At 53.1% G+C, this 17,080-nt stretch overlaps 3 protein-coding genes across 5 annotated transcripts; 1 reads left to right on the forward strand and 2 right to left on the reverse strand.

The window, feature by feature from the left end:
- Positions 1-40: 40 nt before the first annotated feature.
- BRICD5 (BRICHOS domain containing 5) lies at positions 41-4,192 on the reverse strand. Of its 3 annotated transcripts, none has more exons than XM_080556780.1 (7): positions 3,633-4,192; positions 3,314-3,458; positions 2,554-2,685; positions 1,925-2,044; positions 1,528-1,635; positions 632-785; positions 41-180 (listed from the first exon to the last, which is right to left on the reverse strand). In XM_080556780.1, the coding sequence occupies exons 1-7, from the start codon at positions 3,665-3,667 to the stop codon at positions 86-88; spliced, it is 789 nt and encodes a 262-aa protein (XP_080412906.1). In that variant the 5' UTR covers positions 3,668-4,192; the 3' UTR covers positions 41-85. The 3 variants fall into 3 exon arrangements, with proteins under 3 accessions (XP_080412906.1, XP_080412905.1, XP_080412907.1); XM_080556779.1 differs by having other exon boundaries at positions 1,925-2,077; XM_080556781.1 differs by lacking the exon at positions 3,633-4,192 and having other exon boundaries at positions 1,925-2,077; positions 3,314-3,619.
- Positions 4,193-4,335: 143 nt separating this feature from the next.
- Positions 4,336-7,770, reverse strand: PGP (phosphoglycolate phosphatase). Its single transcript, XM_080556770.1, has 2 exons — positions 7,023-7,770; positions 4,336-6,645 (listed from the first exon to the last, which is right to left on the reverse strand). Exons 1-2 carry the CDS (start codon positions 7,648-7,650, stop codon positions 6,320-6,322), a joined length of 954 nt encoding a protein of 317 aa, XP_080412896.1. The 5' UTR covers positions 7,651-7,770; the 3' UTR covers positions 4,336-6,319.
- A 218-nt stretch (positions 7,771-7,988) lies between these two features.
- Positions 7,989-16,564, forward strand: E4F1 (E4F transcription factor 1). The gene is made up of 14 exons (XM_080556765.1): positions 7,989-8,264; positions 8,500-8,645; positions 8,780-8,876; positions 9,263-9,468; positions 9,689-9,809; positions 10,088-10,240; positions 10,553-10,719; positions 10,946-11,173; positions 11,461-11,566; positions 12,427-12,644; positions 12,963-13,161; positions 13,932-14,092; positions 14,719-14,781; positions 15,446-16,564. The coding sequence occupies exons 1-14, from the start codon at positions 8,117-8,119 to the stop codon at positions 15,791-15,793; spliced, it is 2,361 nt and encodes a 786-aa protein (XP_080412891.1). The 5' UTR covers positions 7,989-8,116; the 3' UTR covers positions 15,794-16,564.
- The last annotated feature ends 516 nt before the right edge of the window (positions 16,565-17,080 follow it).

Consider the following 17,080-nt stretch of genomic DNA (forward strand, 5'->3'; position numbering starts at 1 on the left):
TTACCTTCCTTGTTGGAAGCAGAGGCTTTTCAGGAATCCCGTTCAAGTATGTAGGGCAGTGAGAGGGCATCCGTGGCTGCAGGACTTACTCGGGGAGGTAATAGAAGCAGATAGACACGCAGATGTTGCTGGGAAAACATATGTCAATGCAAAGGTAGATCAGCCGCTGCTTCCCCGGACCTGCCAAATGAGCGAGGACAGAAACGAGGTGAGGGATGCTTTTGCAGACCTGCAGCTATGAGTCCCTAGGGAGCCAGACAAGTGGAACGCCTGAGGGAATGACCTTTCTCATTAAAGCTGGGGTGAGACCAGAAGGAGAGCTCCTCAGGCTGCTTCTGGTAAAGACGAAGGTGACAAGTGTTAAGCCAACAGCATCAGAGTGGAGCTCAGGCTGCGCTGCTCGAGGAAGGGGTGCAGAGCCTCTCCCAGCCCGCACCGCAGCTCGCTGCAGGCTGTGGGTGAGAGCCAGCAGGGCAGCTATCCCTGAACAACGGCCTGATTCTGAAGCAGAGGTCACCTGTCCCTGCCCAGGCCTTGGCAGCCCACCCTAGGACTCACAGTGAGAGTCTGTTCCTCGTAGAGGTACAAACTGATTGTGCCGCACTCTTCTGCCCAGGGAGATGCGACTTACCCTCCGCTCTCCTGACCCAGAAGATGGGCGTCTGCTCGCACAGGGCTTGGACGGCCTCCCCCAGGCCGCTGGGGTCCACCGGTTCCCCTGCCAGAACGCCCAGGAACTCCCGGTAGTACTTGGTCTGGTTATTCCGCTGCAGCAGCAGCTCGCCCTGGAGGAAAGGGCCCCGTTAATCCCCCCAGGGCAGCTTGCTCCTCCCCACCCTGCCTTCAGCCCCAGCCCTGCTCGCATGTCCAAGTCGCCCAGAAGAGCCCCTTCCAGCCCAGCTGGAGATGCTTTCGTTCAGTGAAAGCCGGGGAGCTTTCATGCAGGAGCCCCAGTGCCTGGCAGGAGCTTGCTTCCCCTTGGGAGCCAGGGCTCCTTGCACCCCTCCTTCCCGGCTGGGTGGGAGGCAGCCAGCAGGGAGCGGGGGGACCCCAGCAGCCCCTAGGAAGGGGGGAGCAGCTGGCAGGGCACACCCAAAGCAGGCATCTGGCTGCTGAAACAGAACACCCCCCGTGCACCCATTGCATTTTTGTTCAGAGGGGCTGGGTACGTGATTCGCTCCGACTCGCTTCCCTGGGAGCTGCTCACAGACCCCTCTTTGTTCTCTGTTCCCCAGAATTTTGAGCAGGTAACAGAATACAGCGGGACTGGGCTCGGTGAAAGCCCTGCTGTACGCCTCTGTGGGACAGAGCACCTCTGTGGTGCGGCTCTGCTCTTTCTCACAGCAGGCGGGCTATCAACAAAATGAGGAGTTGTCCGCGTGCTCACAGACTCGCTCAGGACTGAGCAGGAACCGAGGCAGCGCTGCCCGGAGCAGCACTGCCCGGAAGGCACACCGTTTGCAGAGGGCGGTCAGCACAGCCCCCCCTTCCCTCCAGGCGCCCAGACCGGCCGTGCCCATCACTCACTCTCAGCTCCGACATGCTGAGCGTCGCCCGCGTGCTCTCACGGTCCCCGGGCTCCATCCTGCGCAGGTAGCAGGCGCGCTGCTCCGCGGGCCGGTAGCACACGTAGCCCTGGGAGGAAAAACATGCCCTGTTAGAGCAGGCCCCGCACGCTCCCTCGAGAGCCCAGCCGTGGGCATCTCTCCCCGGTCCTGCCTCGTTTCTCCTCTGTGCAGCAACCGCCGTGGCTGCGCCTCGCTCAGCACTCGGCGCGTCCTGGCCAGGCCGCGGCCGCTTGTCCCCAGGGTGACCCCCGGGTCCGCGCAGAGGGATGGGGAGCAGGGGCAGATTGCTTTTTCCCTGCTCAGGCCCCAGCAGCTCTCCTGCCCGTAGCCCGGGGCTCCCGCCGCGGCACACTCACGTTCTGGCTGTCATACAGCACGACGGCGCTGCGGTTACTCCGCGAGGTGACGTAGTAAGTCACGGTGCTCCTGGACGCGTCCACCAGGGCCGTCTGGTTCCTCGGCGAGTCCTGCTCCCCCTGCAGCGGCAGCCGCACCGCCTGCGAGCCGGCCTGGGCACACAGCAGGGGCAGCCCCAGCCAGCAGCCGCCCAGCGCCCGCGCGCAGCACCTCCCCTCCCAGAACCTTTCCCGGCCCCTGCTGACCCAGGGAGGCCAGGACGTCCTGCCCCACGGCGTCCCCGAGCCCCCCTGCCCGGTGCTGCAGAAGGGAAGCTCTGGTGGGTTCTCCCGGCCACCGCAGCCTCGCACCCCGCGCTCGACACCTGCCCAGGCGGCGCAGCGTGCTGCGGGAGCGCGGGGACTCGCTGGGGCGTGCCTGCTCAGCAAAATGCCGGCCTGGGTCTATATTTACAAATGATGCTCTGGAGCTCCTCTAATTTCAGGCAGGGCTGAGCGAGGCAGCAGCTGCTCAGCCTGGTGCCCGCAGCGCAGCCTGGGCTGAACCCAGCCCCGCACCCCTGCGGGCGGGCACGGAGCAGGGCTGCGGGCAGGACCTCTCCAGCACCCATCCGAGCCGCATCCCTCACCTGGGCAGAGCTGGGGGAGAAGCCGAGAATCCCCCCAGTGCTGATGCCAACGACTGCAAAGAACAAGGCAACGGACAGGATGATCCAGAACGTCCTGGACGGACTTGGGAATTGGGCTGCGAGTCTCCTGTCCTGGGGGCCAAGGCAAAACAAGGGAAGAACAGGAGTTAAAATGAACGCTTCTTTGCCATAAAAAAAAAAAAAAAAAACATTTCAATTCTCTGAGGCACGGAGGAATTCAATACATTCCTGCGGTTCGACTCGCTGCAGGCAGACAGCGAGCAGGCTCCTCGAGCCTCCGTCAGCTCTCGACCTCAGTGCTGTGCAGCTCCCAGATCTCCACCAGGAACGTGAGCCTTCCCCCCCTAACGCTGCGGGAAGCCGAACGATTCCATCAGTCCCGTTCAGATGTGACAGCCCCAAACCTGACTGTGCCAGGAAGATCCCTGATAGCTAACAAAATCCCCCCGGTGGGAAATGAGTGCACAGACACAGAAATGCCGACTTGTGGGGCACCTCTGCTCCCCCTGCCCTGCCGCACAGCTTTGCTACGCCAGCATCTGAGGCCGTGTGAGCACAGCACCTACAGGGAAGCCCAGCTGGCAGACCCAGCTGCCTTACAGGGGGCTGAAGTGGGTGGTGGGCCCTGGAGAGGTGAGGAACAAACCTCACTGGGACCACGGCAGCTGCAGGAGCTCAGCCCCAGGCAGGCACCGTGGGAGGGCTCCGTCTGCGATTCCTGGGGCCCGGGGGTACTCACCGCAGGGACCGCGCTGCTGGTGCTGTTCCCGCCCTCCATCCTCGCTTCAGATGAGGACCTCGCTCCTGCAACTCTGCCTCCGGACCACACGCAGACTGTGCATGGTCCTGAGCTGCGACCGTGCCCGAGAAACTTAGGCGCACGGCTGCAAACGTGAACGTGGCCCCTGCGGCCAAAGCAGCACCCAGGCAGGTGCTCCTGCCTCAGACCTGCGAGCAGGGTGAAACCTTAGAGCTGCAGGGACAGGAGGAAGGAGGGGTGAAAGCCGAGGCTGCAGAGGGATCCTGTCAGCGGTACAAAAACCGCTCTTCCTGCTTACCTGGCGAGCCAGCCGGAGGCACGCAGGTGGAGCATAACTGAGGGCTTTGTGCAGGGCCTCCCTGCTGGCAGTCCCTAGTAGTGGGACTGGGTAAGTCTCATTACGAGATGAAATGGATAGAGAACAGTGGCAGGCTGCCCTTGTCATCGGTTATTTCTACATTTCAGCATGAACTTTGTGCTGCCAGAGCTCCGCGGGCTGAAGCCAACTGTTTATCCTGCAGGCTGGCACACCCCAAGCCTTGGCTGTAGACGTGCTCGTGTCCCACCTACAGACCCCGCCTCATCCAGGCCCAGGGGAAAGATCCGAGCTGTAAAGTCCCCGTCCCAACACGAGCTGCCCTCACGCTAACACGCATTTCCTGCGAGGAGAAATACCCCACGGGGATCAGAGCTCCCACCTGGCCAGACTTCAGTTTTCCTGGGCAGGCCAGGAGCCCCTGTCACAGCTTTTGTATTTTTGAGACCTGCTAGCCAAACATAACCAACCCCACGGAGGCAAGGAAAACCCCAACAGAGTTCCTCCATGTGGCATCTATTAAGGGAAGATCTGACAAACGTAGCCCAGGGTTGGCTTTGTTTCTTTTGCTAATACTCTGTGTAAGGAGTACAGGTGGCAAGCACAAATGTATCCTTAACTCCCGGAATTTCCCCAAAGCACAGCTGCACCGAAGCGCACACACAGACTACAGAATGAGACAACGCAAGGGAAAAGCAGGTTTGCAAGTTTAATGTGAATTCAAGTAGTGGGTTCAAAACCGTTGGGAAGTTGACACAGTTGTGCAGCACGATTGACACTTTCACCAATACATTTCAGCACACGTGAATCGAGGTAACGGTTGCCTTGTACAGCGAACAGTCCTCAACGGGGACAGCGTGCTGCGGTAGGAGGCTGAACGCCCCACCTGGCATGGACTAGTGTACCTGACAAATTCCGAAATTAAAAGCACCAGAGGCAGGAAGCGGATTAAAGAACACACCGTTGAGTCAGACCCTACCTGCAGTAGACCCATAAAGTTCATCTCCATGTTACCCAGCTAAAGTGAGAGGTCTTTTGTGACTTTCATAAGCCTTCTAGCTGGAGACGAGAACAGGGAAGAGATTATTCTTGCTTCCTTACACAACCCCGAGTTACGAAAGAATTCTTTTACAAGATCCAGCTAATACTGCGGTAACACAGAGACAACGAACCACGGTTATCGCTGTACAAACACGGCGGTAAGTCCACGCATCTCTAGTGTCCGAGGGGAAGGAAATGGTATCGCTAGAGCTACTCAACTGAACAACGGCAGATGAAGGAAGGGCAGCATTTAAATGTAACTACCAATAGTTGAATCTATAGGAAAAAAAATGTTATTTGCATATATATTTTTCTTAATTCTGTAATACAAAAGCTTTGAACTGTGGCCTTTGATTCAGCCCGCATAAAAATCTATCCCGAAGCCTGAGCTGCGCATCACCTAAAACGTACCTAGAGATCTAACTAAAATCATCACCTGAGCAAGCAAGCACTCTTCTTCAGACAAGCAACTGGTGCCAGGCCAGACACACAAGGAAGATCTCCAGATCAGATGTTTAAAGGAAGCACGTGCTATTGTCGTACATAGCCAGTACTCTTTCAGGTTTATTTTGGTAGAGAGTTGTAATGCGGGTACTACATCCATCCTCTACAGACTGAGTCTGAACTCACACCCTACAGCTAAAGCCAAGGCAGGCGCTATTTCGATGCTGAGGCAGCAGGGAAGTGCAGGAACCAACGTGGTGTCTAACCCATCAGGTTACTTCTGGGGAGCAGCAGTAGTGAGGGACAGTCCTATGTGGTTACAAACTTTCTGCATCACCAAACGCAAAAGCTTACGAGAATTCAAACTACTGTGATCGGTGAAGTACATTCCTCTTATCTTCCCCTTCCGGGAAACAAGATATATTATCATATACTATACTTAAATTTATACTTTAAATATATTCTGATATATAGTTAGGATCGGGGTAGCTCTTGTACATACACGTACCTTACACACACACCCAACACCGGGACAAATACAGTATACAGAAGACATCGTTTGTATTTTGCGTGCGGAATCACCCCAATCTGCATCGCAAGTGCAATTTGTAACGGTCACACAAAGGAGACTGGTTACAGCTCCTCCGACCCGAAGTCACGCTTACAGCGGGCTGTGCTGCTGAACATGACCCCATCCGAAAAAGTCAATCGAAGGCCAAATACTAATTCCGTCAGCCCCTGCAATCGTTTCCAAACACAGCTGCTAAGTTACTACACGCTCCAAAAGTCATTTCCCTGAATAAACCAGACTGAGCCGCAGTCTGTCCAGGAGAGGACACGCTGCAAATTGCCGGGTTCTCTTCCTCACATCAGTTGGCTCTACTTTTCTCAGCTCAGCCTAGAGGACGACACGACACGGAGCATCACAAACGTCTGGATATACGCGTTACTTATCATTAACAGAGCCCCAAACCCGCAACTCGTGTGACGCCATAATGCCCTCTTTGTTTCAAAGTGCATTTTTAAAAGACTGAGATGTAAACAAAATCATATCGAGAGGACAGAAAGGTTAAAAGGCTAAGGATCGCTAGCTTCAGGTGGTATCATAGTGAGTACATTACTGCCACAAGGTGACTAACTGGGGCCCCCCTCGGGAGCCGCCTCCACAGCGGCGTTCTGCTATATTAATCCTCCAGAGCAGGGAGAAGGTCAGCTATGCTATCGACATAGTAATCGGGGACCAGGCTCTGCCTGGCGGGGCAGTCGCTCTCCTCGTGGCCTTTCACCTCCTCCAGCGTGGTGACCCCGGTGAGGGTGAGCAGGGTGGTGAGGCCGCAGGTGTTGCCCATCAGGATGTCCGTGTCCAGCCGGTCTCCCACCATGATGGTGCGTGCGGGGTCGATGTCGAACTCGCTGGCCACACAGTCGAACATGTAGCGGTTGGGCTTCCCCACGATGAACGCCTCGCGCTCCGCCGCCGTCTCCACCGCCTTCACCAGGCAGCCGGTCCCTGGGGGCAGAAGCGACGGCGCCCGTTAGAGGCTGCAGGGGACCGGCAGCACCCCTACAAAACCCCACGGTGCTTTGGGGATGGGATGTCCCAGCTTCCCAGAGAAATAACCCAGTAGCTTCCTGCAGGAACGTGCTGTGGCATGAGCTCAGAGGGGAGCAAAGTACAGCAAAGGGGGGGTGAGGCGGGGATAAGGAGCGGTCCTGCTGCCTCTGGGAGGGGTTGCAGGGGGGGTTGGGAAACCGGGAATGGGGCCACCGGGTGCTGGAGGGGCCGGGGCCGCCCTGGGCACCCCTCCCCCGGCCCGGACACCCCCCGTATGCCCGGTTACCCCCTACCCCCCCCCCCCCTTCGTCCCTTTCGCCCCCGGCTCGCACCGGGGATGGCGGCGCCGCCCTCGAGCGGCAGGCGGTGGTCGCGGTTGGTGGCGACGAGCAGGCAGTCGGGGCCGCGCAGCAGGTAGCGCAGCGCCTGGCACAGCTTGGCGTAGCTGAAGTGCTCGTCGAAGCCCACCAGCACGGCGCGCACCGCGGGGTCCAGCGGCGCCCGGGCCCAGTCGGCGGGCGCGGGGCCGGGCAGGGCGGCGGGGCCGGGCTCGAGGTGCGGCACCCCGGCCTCCCGCAGCTCGGCCGCCAGCGCGGGGCCGCCCAGCACGTAGGCGGCGGCGCCGGGCGGCAGGGCCTGGCGGAGGAAGCGGGCGGCGCAGTAGGCCGAGCCGAAGACGTGCCGGGGGGTGGCGGGGGGGAAGCCGAGGCGCCGCAGCTTCTCGCCGTAGGCCTGCCGCGTGCGGCTGCTGTTGTTGGTCACGTAGCACAGCCGCTTGCCCGCCGCCGCCAGCCGGCCCAGCGCCGCCGCCGCGCCGCCCAGCGCCGCCTCGCCGCGCCACAGCACGCCGTCGCAGTCGAAGAGCAGCGTGTCCGCCGCCCCCAGCACGGCGCGGGCCGCCTCGCCCTCCAGCCGCCGGCACCGCCGCCGCCCGCCCGGCCTCGCCTCCGCCGCCGCCATGGCTTCACCGCGCCGGGCCGCCCGCCCCCATTGGCCGCCGCCGCGCCCCGCCCGCGCTCGTTGGCCCGCGCCGCTTCTCGCCCCGGATCCCGTTGGGCGCCGCACGCCTCGCCGACGCCCCGGCGCTCGGAGGGCGGCGCCGCTATTGGCCGCGCGGCCTCGCCGGCCGGCCCGCCGCGCGCTCCTATTGGCTAGCAGCGTGCGGGCTCCGCCGGCCATTGGGCAGCCCGCGCGCCGCGTCCGGAGCCTGCTCGGGAGGGGGGAGCGCGGTCAAAGCGCGGGGGGGGGGGCGCAGCCCCCGGCCCCCAGCCGCCGGTACCCCCCGGCCCCCCCGGAACCCCCTCCCCCCGGAACCCCCGCGCCGGGCGCCGTTCCCCGCCGAGCCCTTGGGGCGACCGGCCCGCGGCCCGTTGTTATGACGACACGGCCGTAAAGCCGCCATCTTGGCCGTGCGGCGCGTTGCGACATGGAGGCCGCGACGGCGGCGGGCGCGGGGCCGGCGGCGCTTACGGCAGCCGCGGCCGGGGAGCGGCAGGGGGAGGCGGCGGCACCGAGCTCCAGCCCCGCCGGGCCCGCGGCCTTCCTCGGCCTCCCCGCGCCTTTCGGCGAGGAAGGTACCGGAGCCGCGCCGGGGCCGGGGGGGCGGCGCGGGGCGGGGGGAGGGGGGGCGGCGGTGGGGCGGCGGCGGGCAGCGGGGGCTCGGGGCTGGGGGTGCCGGGCCCCCCCCGGGCCGTGCCAGCGCCCCGGTGCCGTGCGCGGGCACCGGCCGTGCCCCCCGGTTCCCCCCCGCCCCCCCCCCCCCCCCCACCGGCTGATCCCGGCCGGTGCCGGGCCCGTTTCTCCCTGCAGATGAGGCCGACGTGCACAGGTGCGGCCGCTGCCAGGCGGAGTTCACGTCCCTGGAGGAGTTCGTCCAGCACAAGCTGCAGAAGGGCTGCCAGCGAGCCCCCGAGCCCGCGGCGCCGCCGCTCCTCCCGCAGCAGGAGGCACAGAAGGTGAGGGCGGGCGGCCCCCGGCCGCGCCTCGGCGTGGGGTGAAAAGGGTCTGATGGGCCGGGGGGGGGACAACGCAGTGCTACGTCTCCAGAAGTAACAGAGCTTTTCTATTAAAGTCTTATCTGCCGTGACAGGTTGTTCCCTCCGTCGAGGAGTCCATAACGGTTGCCCATATAGTTGTTGAGGCGTCTTCAATAGCAGATGAGATCGGCAACGCGTCAGCGATAGTAGGTGAGCCTCACGGCACGCATGCCTTTACATCCCTGCTGTCAGGAACTTGTTCGCTTGTCCGGCGTCCTCTTCTGTTTGATTTCCGTTGTGGTTGGGTAAATGATGTCTCTGTGCTGTATGCTTGGGACTGGGCGTTACCGTAAAGAGGCAAGAGGCATCCCTAGGCCAGCTCTGCAGTGATACAAACTAGATTTAAACTTCCATTGCAGAAGTACCCATTTTATTATTAACACTATAACAACAAGAACTTTACAAAGACCGGTGTTCCAGAGTTAAAGCACCCATTTCTCCTTCCTACCGCTTGAAATTCTGAGGGAGCAAGTTGATCTAGTCATGTAAAGCCGTCTTTTGTAAAGGGCATAGCTGTCTTTGTGTCCTTTTCCCAGGTAGTGGGCACATAAAAGAAGTCATTGTTGCTGGAGACCACGTTTTCGAAAACCCAAATGGTGATGTTGACGGGGAAGTCGCTGAAGAACAAAGCAACCCCGATGATCAGGAGCAGGATATTTCCACAGAACTGATAAAAGTTAAGCTTCTGGTTAACAAGGAAGGACGATATGTGTGTGAATTATGCCAGAAGACGTTTAAAACAGTAAGTATGACTTCCACTCTGTTAGATTAGTACGATATTTAGGCTAGCCATTGCACTAAGATGTCTCAAGTTAACAATGTGCTTTTCTACTGCACGTATGCTTTGACATTAGAACTTTACTTTTGAAAAGGAACTATTTTTTCTGGATAAAAAGCACGTAGTTGAAATGCAACATCCTTTACCATCTGAAACATCTTTTAAAATGCATTTCTTACCCTAGGCAAGCATCCTCAAAGCTCACATGATCACTCACAGCAGCAGGAAGGACTATGAATGTAAACTCTGTGGAACTTCCTTTAGGACAAAGGGGTCTCTGATTCGACACCATCGGCGCCACACTGGTAAGAGTACTCCAAATTGTTCCTTACTGCTGGAGTGCACTGTGTGTCGTTATCCAGCATACTTTAGGGCAGAATTTGTTGCCGCTTTCCATCTTCTGCTGAGCTCTTGAGCTCCCTGATGTGCTCCCTGGGGTGCTGGGAGGCAGTGTGGGGTTGTGGGATAGGCATAATCTGCTTGCTGTAAGAAGCTGAATGCGTTCTTTTCTAAGGGTGTCACACAGAACTTTAATAACTGGCAGCGGATAGTTTAACACGGTTATTTTGATTCTTATTCCCAGATGAAAGACCTTACAAATGCAAGAAATGTGGAAAAAGCTTCCGGGAATCGGGAGCTTTGACTCGGCACCTGAAATCTCTGACACCTTGCACCGAAAAAATTCGCTTCAACGTGAACAAAGAAATAGTCGTCAATAAAGATGACTTGCCCGCAGGTCAGTGATGCTGTAAATACCTGTCTTGTGTCTGATCAAACTGAGCGTGTTCCTGGTACTTGAACTATAAATTCTTTTTAATTTAAGGAAAATATATTGCTGCGGTATTCAAGTCCTATCTTTTCCATGGGAAAAAGTAATTTTACATCGATTTAAGCTATTAACCCGAAGTGCCTGTAGCCAGACACCAACTGTAAGAATGCGTGAGGATCTGGTACAAAGATGGTTTTAACAGGCACCTCGTGTTCTAAGACACACGTTTAGAGGGATTGGCAGTATACCAGGTGATTCATTCTGCTGCTGTTCTTGAAGGTTCCTGCAGTTCAAACGCAGACACCGTTTCATCAATGGCGAGTGAGTCCATTGAGACCTCGCCTGTGATTCATCTAGTGACAGATGCAAAAGGCAACGTTCTTCATGAAGTCCATGTCCAAATGCAGGAGCTTCCCGTCGTAGATGAAAAATCTCTGGACCAAGATGTGAGTGTCGTTTCTCTGGAATACCTACCCATCGTGTATCTTACACAAAGAAGTATTTTGAAGTATTTTACTTTGTGAAATTTTCTTAGGTGCCCAATATCATGGCATTTGTCACCTTGGCAATAGTTACTGTTGTACCAATGTTGCTGTGGGGGAAAAAAAAAAAAAAGGAAAAAAAAAGCCTGTGTATTTGCTGCAGCAATTGTTGGGCTATTTATTCCTTCAGGAGCCACATCCCGAGGAGCTGCCATGTGAGGGGGAACCAAACAGCGAGAATCTGCTGAGGCAGGCCATGAGGAATTCTGGCATTGTGATAGAGAGAGTTGCTGTGGAAGAAATGCAGAAGCCAGATGAGCCTGCTGTACCGGCTGCAGAAGAACTAGAAAACGAAGTGGTGGAAGCAGAAGAGGAGCCCTGTGGGGAACAGTGTGTTGAAATAGAACAAGCAGAGCCTGTACGTTTGTACTTCCTAAATAGATTCTTAATCTGAGCCTACGCTTGGCTGTTTACAGTGGGGTTTGCGTGATCACCCTGCACATTGTCCTCCGTGCAGGTCTCCCTGTCCCTGTGTCTTTGTGCCAATTTTTATAGCATGTCTTTTTGCTCGTTGCAAGTGTGTATGTGAGCGCATGCTCTCTTCTGTTAACATGTAAATCTTGTCAAAGCTGGGGTATTGGGAATTTAGTCAGCAACACTACCTGTACAAAACCCATACATGCTGTGCTGTTTTCTTTCCAATAGACAGATGCAGAAAGAACAAACGGGTACAAGAGTTACGTTTGCCCTCACTGTAATGAAGCCTTCAGTGAAGCTACTTCCCTCGAAACACACATCAAAGGCCATTTAGGTAAGGCTCTGCTGCGTATGCTGTTGTCTAAAATGTGCTGTGTCTTACCATGTTCTTGAATGTGGTGTAGTTTCTGTTGTCTCACATTCCTTGTCTTCATGTGGCCTTCAGCCACGCAAATTCAGTTGATGTTTTTCATATTTGCATGCTAAGGTTGGAGTAGCTGACTTTTCTGAAGTTTCAGAATAGAGTGTAAAAGAAGTACAAAAAAGGCTCTGCGTCTCAGGACCTGCATTGTATCCTCAGAAGTAGAGTTCTGTGCAGGGGCCAATTTAAAAGAGTAGTGAGGTCATAGGTGTTGAAAGGCTTTCTTGAAAGACACCAAAGGCCCTAAGATCAACACGTGAGTGCAATTCACTTATGAATGAGACAAAGCCCATGCTCTGCATTGAAACTTATCACTTTGCTTCTTTTCTGGGTCAGAATTTTTGTAAGAATTTTGTTATGGCAGTACTAGATACTTTTCTGGAAAGGGCTGAAGTGCAGAAGAGGGTAGTGCAGTCAGCAGCATGATGTCTTTTTCCTGCCTTTGGCTTGTGTTCAGAGAAGGGCCTCTGTGATCTGTTTTAGCTGTCAGTTAGCCGTGATCATTACAGATGGCAACACCACGAACTGGCCCAAGACAAGTGTTGCTTCTTGTAAGACACAAGTGAGTAACTGCACCGTTTTCATTAGCCAGATAATGATAACCTCAGCTACTGCTGGTGGGTAAAATTGCCAGGTTTCCTTACTGTGCGGTGGCAGGGAATGCCAGTTCCACTGATGGTGTAGCAATGCCTTTTGGGTGCGGTAACGATTGCAGGATTTTCCTGCTTTGCTGCTCCTGGTTGTCCTGTATCCGCCATGTGTTCTCTCTCTAGATTACAAGCCTTTTAAGTGTGAGGAGTGTGGCAAAGAGTTCACAAAGGGTTATCTGCTAAAAAAGCATCAAGAAGTGCACGTGAACGAACGGCGTTTCCGCTGTGGCGAGTGTGGCAAGCTCTACAAGACCATCGCGCATGTGAAGGGGCATCGGAGGGTGCATTCTGACGAGCGACCGTATTCCTGTCCAAAGTGTGGCAAGCGGTACAAGACAAAGGTGAGTCTCCCTTGCACAACAGGGTTGCCTTCAAAGTTCCCGTTCCAGAGCTAGGGTTTGGGAGAAGCTAGGAGGCTTCACTGCTGAATGAACAAATGCCAGCTAGTGTGGAAAGGAGGGACAGTCTTAATAAAACCGTCACAGTTATGAGGAAACTGTTCCTTTGTGTATGAAAATTTTATGTAATAGTAATACAGACGTCTTTGACGCGTCTTTGGTAAGAACAAGTCCTCAAAGATGCTGACTCTAACATTGGAAGCTAACACACTGCTTACTTGAGTTTGTCACTGAGCTTCTGTTACGTCTCTCTCTGTACAGAACGCCCAGCAAGTTCATTTCCGTACGCATTTAGAGGATAAGCCTTACGTGTGTCAGTACTGCAGTCGGGGCTTTCGGGAAAAGGGCTCGCTGGTCCGCCACATCCGCCATCACACAGGGGAGAAGCCTTTCAAGTGTTACAAGTGCGGGCGAGGGTTTGCGGAGCACGGTACTCTCAACAGACACTTAAAGACCAAAGGTGAGATGGCAAAGCTTGTCTGTGCTGTGGTGGGGGCAGATGTCTGTGTTCTGGGATCTGGTTTGGACAGGCTGCTTTTTGGCTGAATGATTGTGAGTTTTCAGGGTGGTACAAAATGTTTAGGATGGTTCTAATGACCTTCGAACAAGGCCATTTGTTTATCTGCATTTCTCTTGCATCAAAAGAGAGGATGCGGAGATTTATTTATTTATATATTTTGATCTATGTTGATCGGTGCTTTGTTTAGGCCAAAAAAATGGCCACTGTTGCTCCTTTGCCTCCTAAGTGTGGATTTTCAAACTTCCGTAGGTAGTGATGATGATGCATTGAGATTGTCCTGTGAACCTGTGTTACCCTTACAAGAGAGTTTCCCGGGTAGATAGTGAAATGCAGTGCGTAAGCAGAAAAGATACACTGCTTAAACCATGCCAAAAGTTTTACATCTATTGTATATTCTTTACATACAGCTTTTGAAATCCTGTACGATTTTACGCATCTGAATTTAGTTGTGTATTTCTTCAAATCGCACTGGGCAGCTGCTCTGCTCGAGGCTCAGGTCTGTTGTCTGATGTAGCAGAGGCCTCTTCTAGGTCCGTATTTGGCTTGGTAGGATCAGAGCATGCCGACTGCTGGCCGTTTGTCAGTGGTATCCTGTTAAAGGGGTCCCATTAGTGCTGCAGAGTACTTGTCAGATACTCCAATATTTGAGTTGGTTCTGAAAAATAATGTGTGTTTTTTCCTTTTTCCTTCATTTTTGGAATACCATTCAGGTGGCTGCCTCCTGGCTTTGAAAGAGGTGGAGGAAGTGATGGTGTCTGAGGAAAGTCAGTCGGCTGATAATTTAGCTGCAACAGTCATCTCTGAGGATCCTCATACTGTTTTGGTAGAGTTTTCTTCAGTGGTGGCAGACACTCAGGAATACATTATTGAGGTAAGAAATGGGGCAAAAAACCTTGTTGTCCTGCATGTAACAAAGGCACAAAAGTGAGAATGTGGGAAAGACTGTCCATAGTTAATCAGAAGGCTGAGACGGAGAACTTCTGACTGTTTAGGATTTTTGTCCTTGCTTCAGCTTACTTTCAACATTTAATTACTCTTTTCTCCCATTTTTAGATAGCTTTTTTTTTGTCTGAAATAAACATTTTGTAACAGTCTCTAGCTGCCGAAAGCAACGAATGATGCATTTTGCTTTCTTCCTCTTTGTGACAAGGAGCTAGCCCTCATCTGTGCAGAACAACAGTCCATTATTGAGTGCCTTTAGTGCTGCCATAGTAAACATTGCGGCTGCTACTGACAGGAGAAAAAATCCGCCCATTGGCAGAGTCCTGCTGAGAGAGGATGTTCTCTTTCGGTTGTTTGTGAGCACTTTGCATTACTCTGAAGTAGCTCTTCATAGTGGGCTTTAGAGAAAATTTTAAGTTGTTGTCTTTAGAGTAGTTACTGCGTCATGGAGGAGAAACAGGAAGACTTATAAAAGATCTTAGTGTCTTGTATCGCGGAAATAGAAGATTTTTCATAATAATCTAAAAAGGGAATCATTGTATTTTGTCTTTCAAGACTGCTACTGAAGACATGGAGACCAGCGAAGCTACTGAAATCATAGAGGGAACAAGGCATGAGGTAAAGCAGCCATTTAAACTGTTCTTTCTGTAGGTCCTTTCTGTAGGTGAAATGAATTACTTTTAGCGTCTGAAAGTCATGCTAAATAAGCCCAACTTCAAGTAATTTATATACCTACCAGTGCAGTTTTGCAGATCTGTCTGTATAAAAACACAACAGTGGTCATACTGGGTTTGACCAAAGTTCTGTCTAATTCTATATCCCGTGAGTGATGGTGGCGAGGAACTTGGAGGGCTTAACACGTGAGAATGTAGCTGCTGGCTGTGTAGAATTGTACAACACTTCGGCCTTTGGGAAGTGATCCTCCTAAGGAATTTGTGAACGCTAGAAACAACGGTTGTGGCAGAATCAGAGGCTCTTCGGTTGTAGTCAGCCAGTCTGAGTGACTGGGCGTGCGTTGTTACGGTTTTGCTATGATCTGACTTGCTGTAGAAAGTACCCCGCCGGAGAAGTGTCTTCAGTGACACGAGGTGCTACTTGTTCTAAGAGCCTGCTGTTCTTGGGTTGATGAGAACTTCAGTGAACAGCTGGAGGAAACTGGAATTAAATGCTGCTTGTAGTACTGCGCTGCTAGTCATTGTGCACTGCTTAGGGTTACAATTGTATGCACTTCTAACAGTGCAACACATCAAGAAGTAACTTGGCCTCTTTTCTCGTCATGTAGGTTGACAGCCACATTATGAAGGTTGTGCAACAAATAGTAAATCAAGCAAACTCTGGTCACCAGATCATTGTACAGAATGTCACTGTGGCAGAAAACTCCGAGGTAACCACGGATGCTGCAGACACCATCACCATTGCGACCCCTGAAAGCCTCACGGAGCAGGTGGCTATGACGCTGGCTTCTGCCATCGGAGAAGGAGCAGTGCTGACTACAGAGGGTAGCATCGAGACCGAAGAAGCGACAGTGACGATGGTGGCATCAGAGGACATTGAAATAATGGAACACGCAGGAGAGTTTGTGATTGCCTCCCAGGAGGGGGAGGTGGAAGTCCAGACTGTGATTGTGTAATCGTCAACGTGCAGCTACTGACAGATGTTAATGTAAAACTAATTATTTTTCTCCAGGTTGGGGAATTTGATCAATTCTAAGTTTGCCATTACAATTGTTCAGAGAGCAAGGGAGGGAATGCCTCTATAGGTAAGTGGCGTAACAGGATGGTACAGGCCTGAGCTATTTTCTGTTTAAAATGGAAATTAGTAGTTAAAAACCTCTGCGTGGGTATACCGTGGAGGTGGCCGATATGCCACATTTGATGGTCTCAGTGTTTTGTACAGCTGCCTCAAATAAAGGAAGAGCCTTTGCAAAGCATTTACCTCTGACCACAGGGCAGTAGCGTTCTGGTGTTTAAATTTAAAAAGATTCAGAAAGTGGAACAAGTAAATAGGGTCTCGTAAGAGACTACTTAAATTAATCATATGCATTTAAAACAAAACAAGAATACCAAACCTAAGGAGTTCTGGTGTGCATTTACTACCAGTCAAACACTTTCATGCCTTTAACCTCACTACTTTACTTCTCCTAAGGCATGGTACTGCAGTATTTTTTTTTTTAATTATTTTATTTTGTATTCCAGACGAGTAGCCTTATGTACTGGTCTATGAAAGAATGCACCATTGTACCCTTGCAAAGCCAAACAGGCTGCTCTGAGAGCTAGTCTGTTGGTGTGTAAAGCCATAATGTACATGATTTTTTTAAAATCATATATGGATTTTTAATTGCATATTGTACAGGTTTGGCATGTAAATACATTTTTAAAAATAAAGTTATTTAAAGTTCTTACGATATTTTTCCAATTTCTGCTATATTGTCACTCAAACAGAAGAATTTCTGGAAGGAGAAAAGAACAGGGCCGCTTAATATTGTGATTAAGAAACCCTCATTGTTGGGTGAGTCAAAAACGGTCTTCCCCCCAGACATACACAGATCTCTTAAAGCAGCCAGTACATCTGTGCTGGTGGAGGTCTTTCAAGTGCTCTATAGTTAACATTCCACTTAGAGGGATTTCAGAAGGTCACTTGCATAGCTGTAAATTTACTTCTGCCTTTGATCATCAAGGCACAGTGTTTTCTTGAAGGACACTGCCGAAGCGCCTTTCAGAGCTCACTTAAAACATCCCTGTGCGGAAGTGGAAGGCCATGTTACTGCTCTGCTTTTTAAGGTGCCTGTTCTGTGAATGCAGGTGAGCAGCCTTGGAAACAGCTTTGGCAGCTTTTACTTCCCCTGCAGCAAAATGCCAAGACAACAAAGAAATACCTAGGACAGGGTCAGGTCTCTCACTCCTTGTACATGTTGTTA

This window comes from Anser brachyrhynchus, assembly GCF_964034855.1.
Source record: "Anser brachyrhynchus genome assembly, chromosome: 15".
NCBI classification, from domain to species: domain Eukaryota; kingdom Metazoa; phylum Chordata; class Aves; order Anseriformes; family Anatidae; genus Anser; species Anser brachyrhynchus.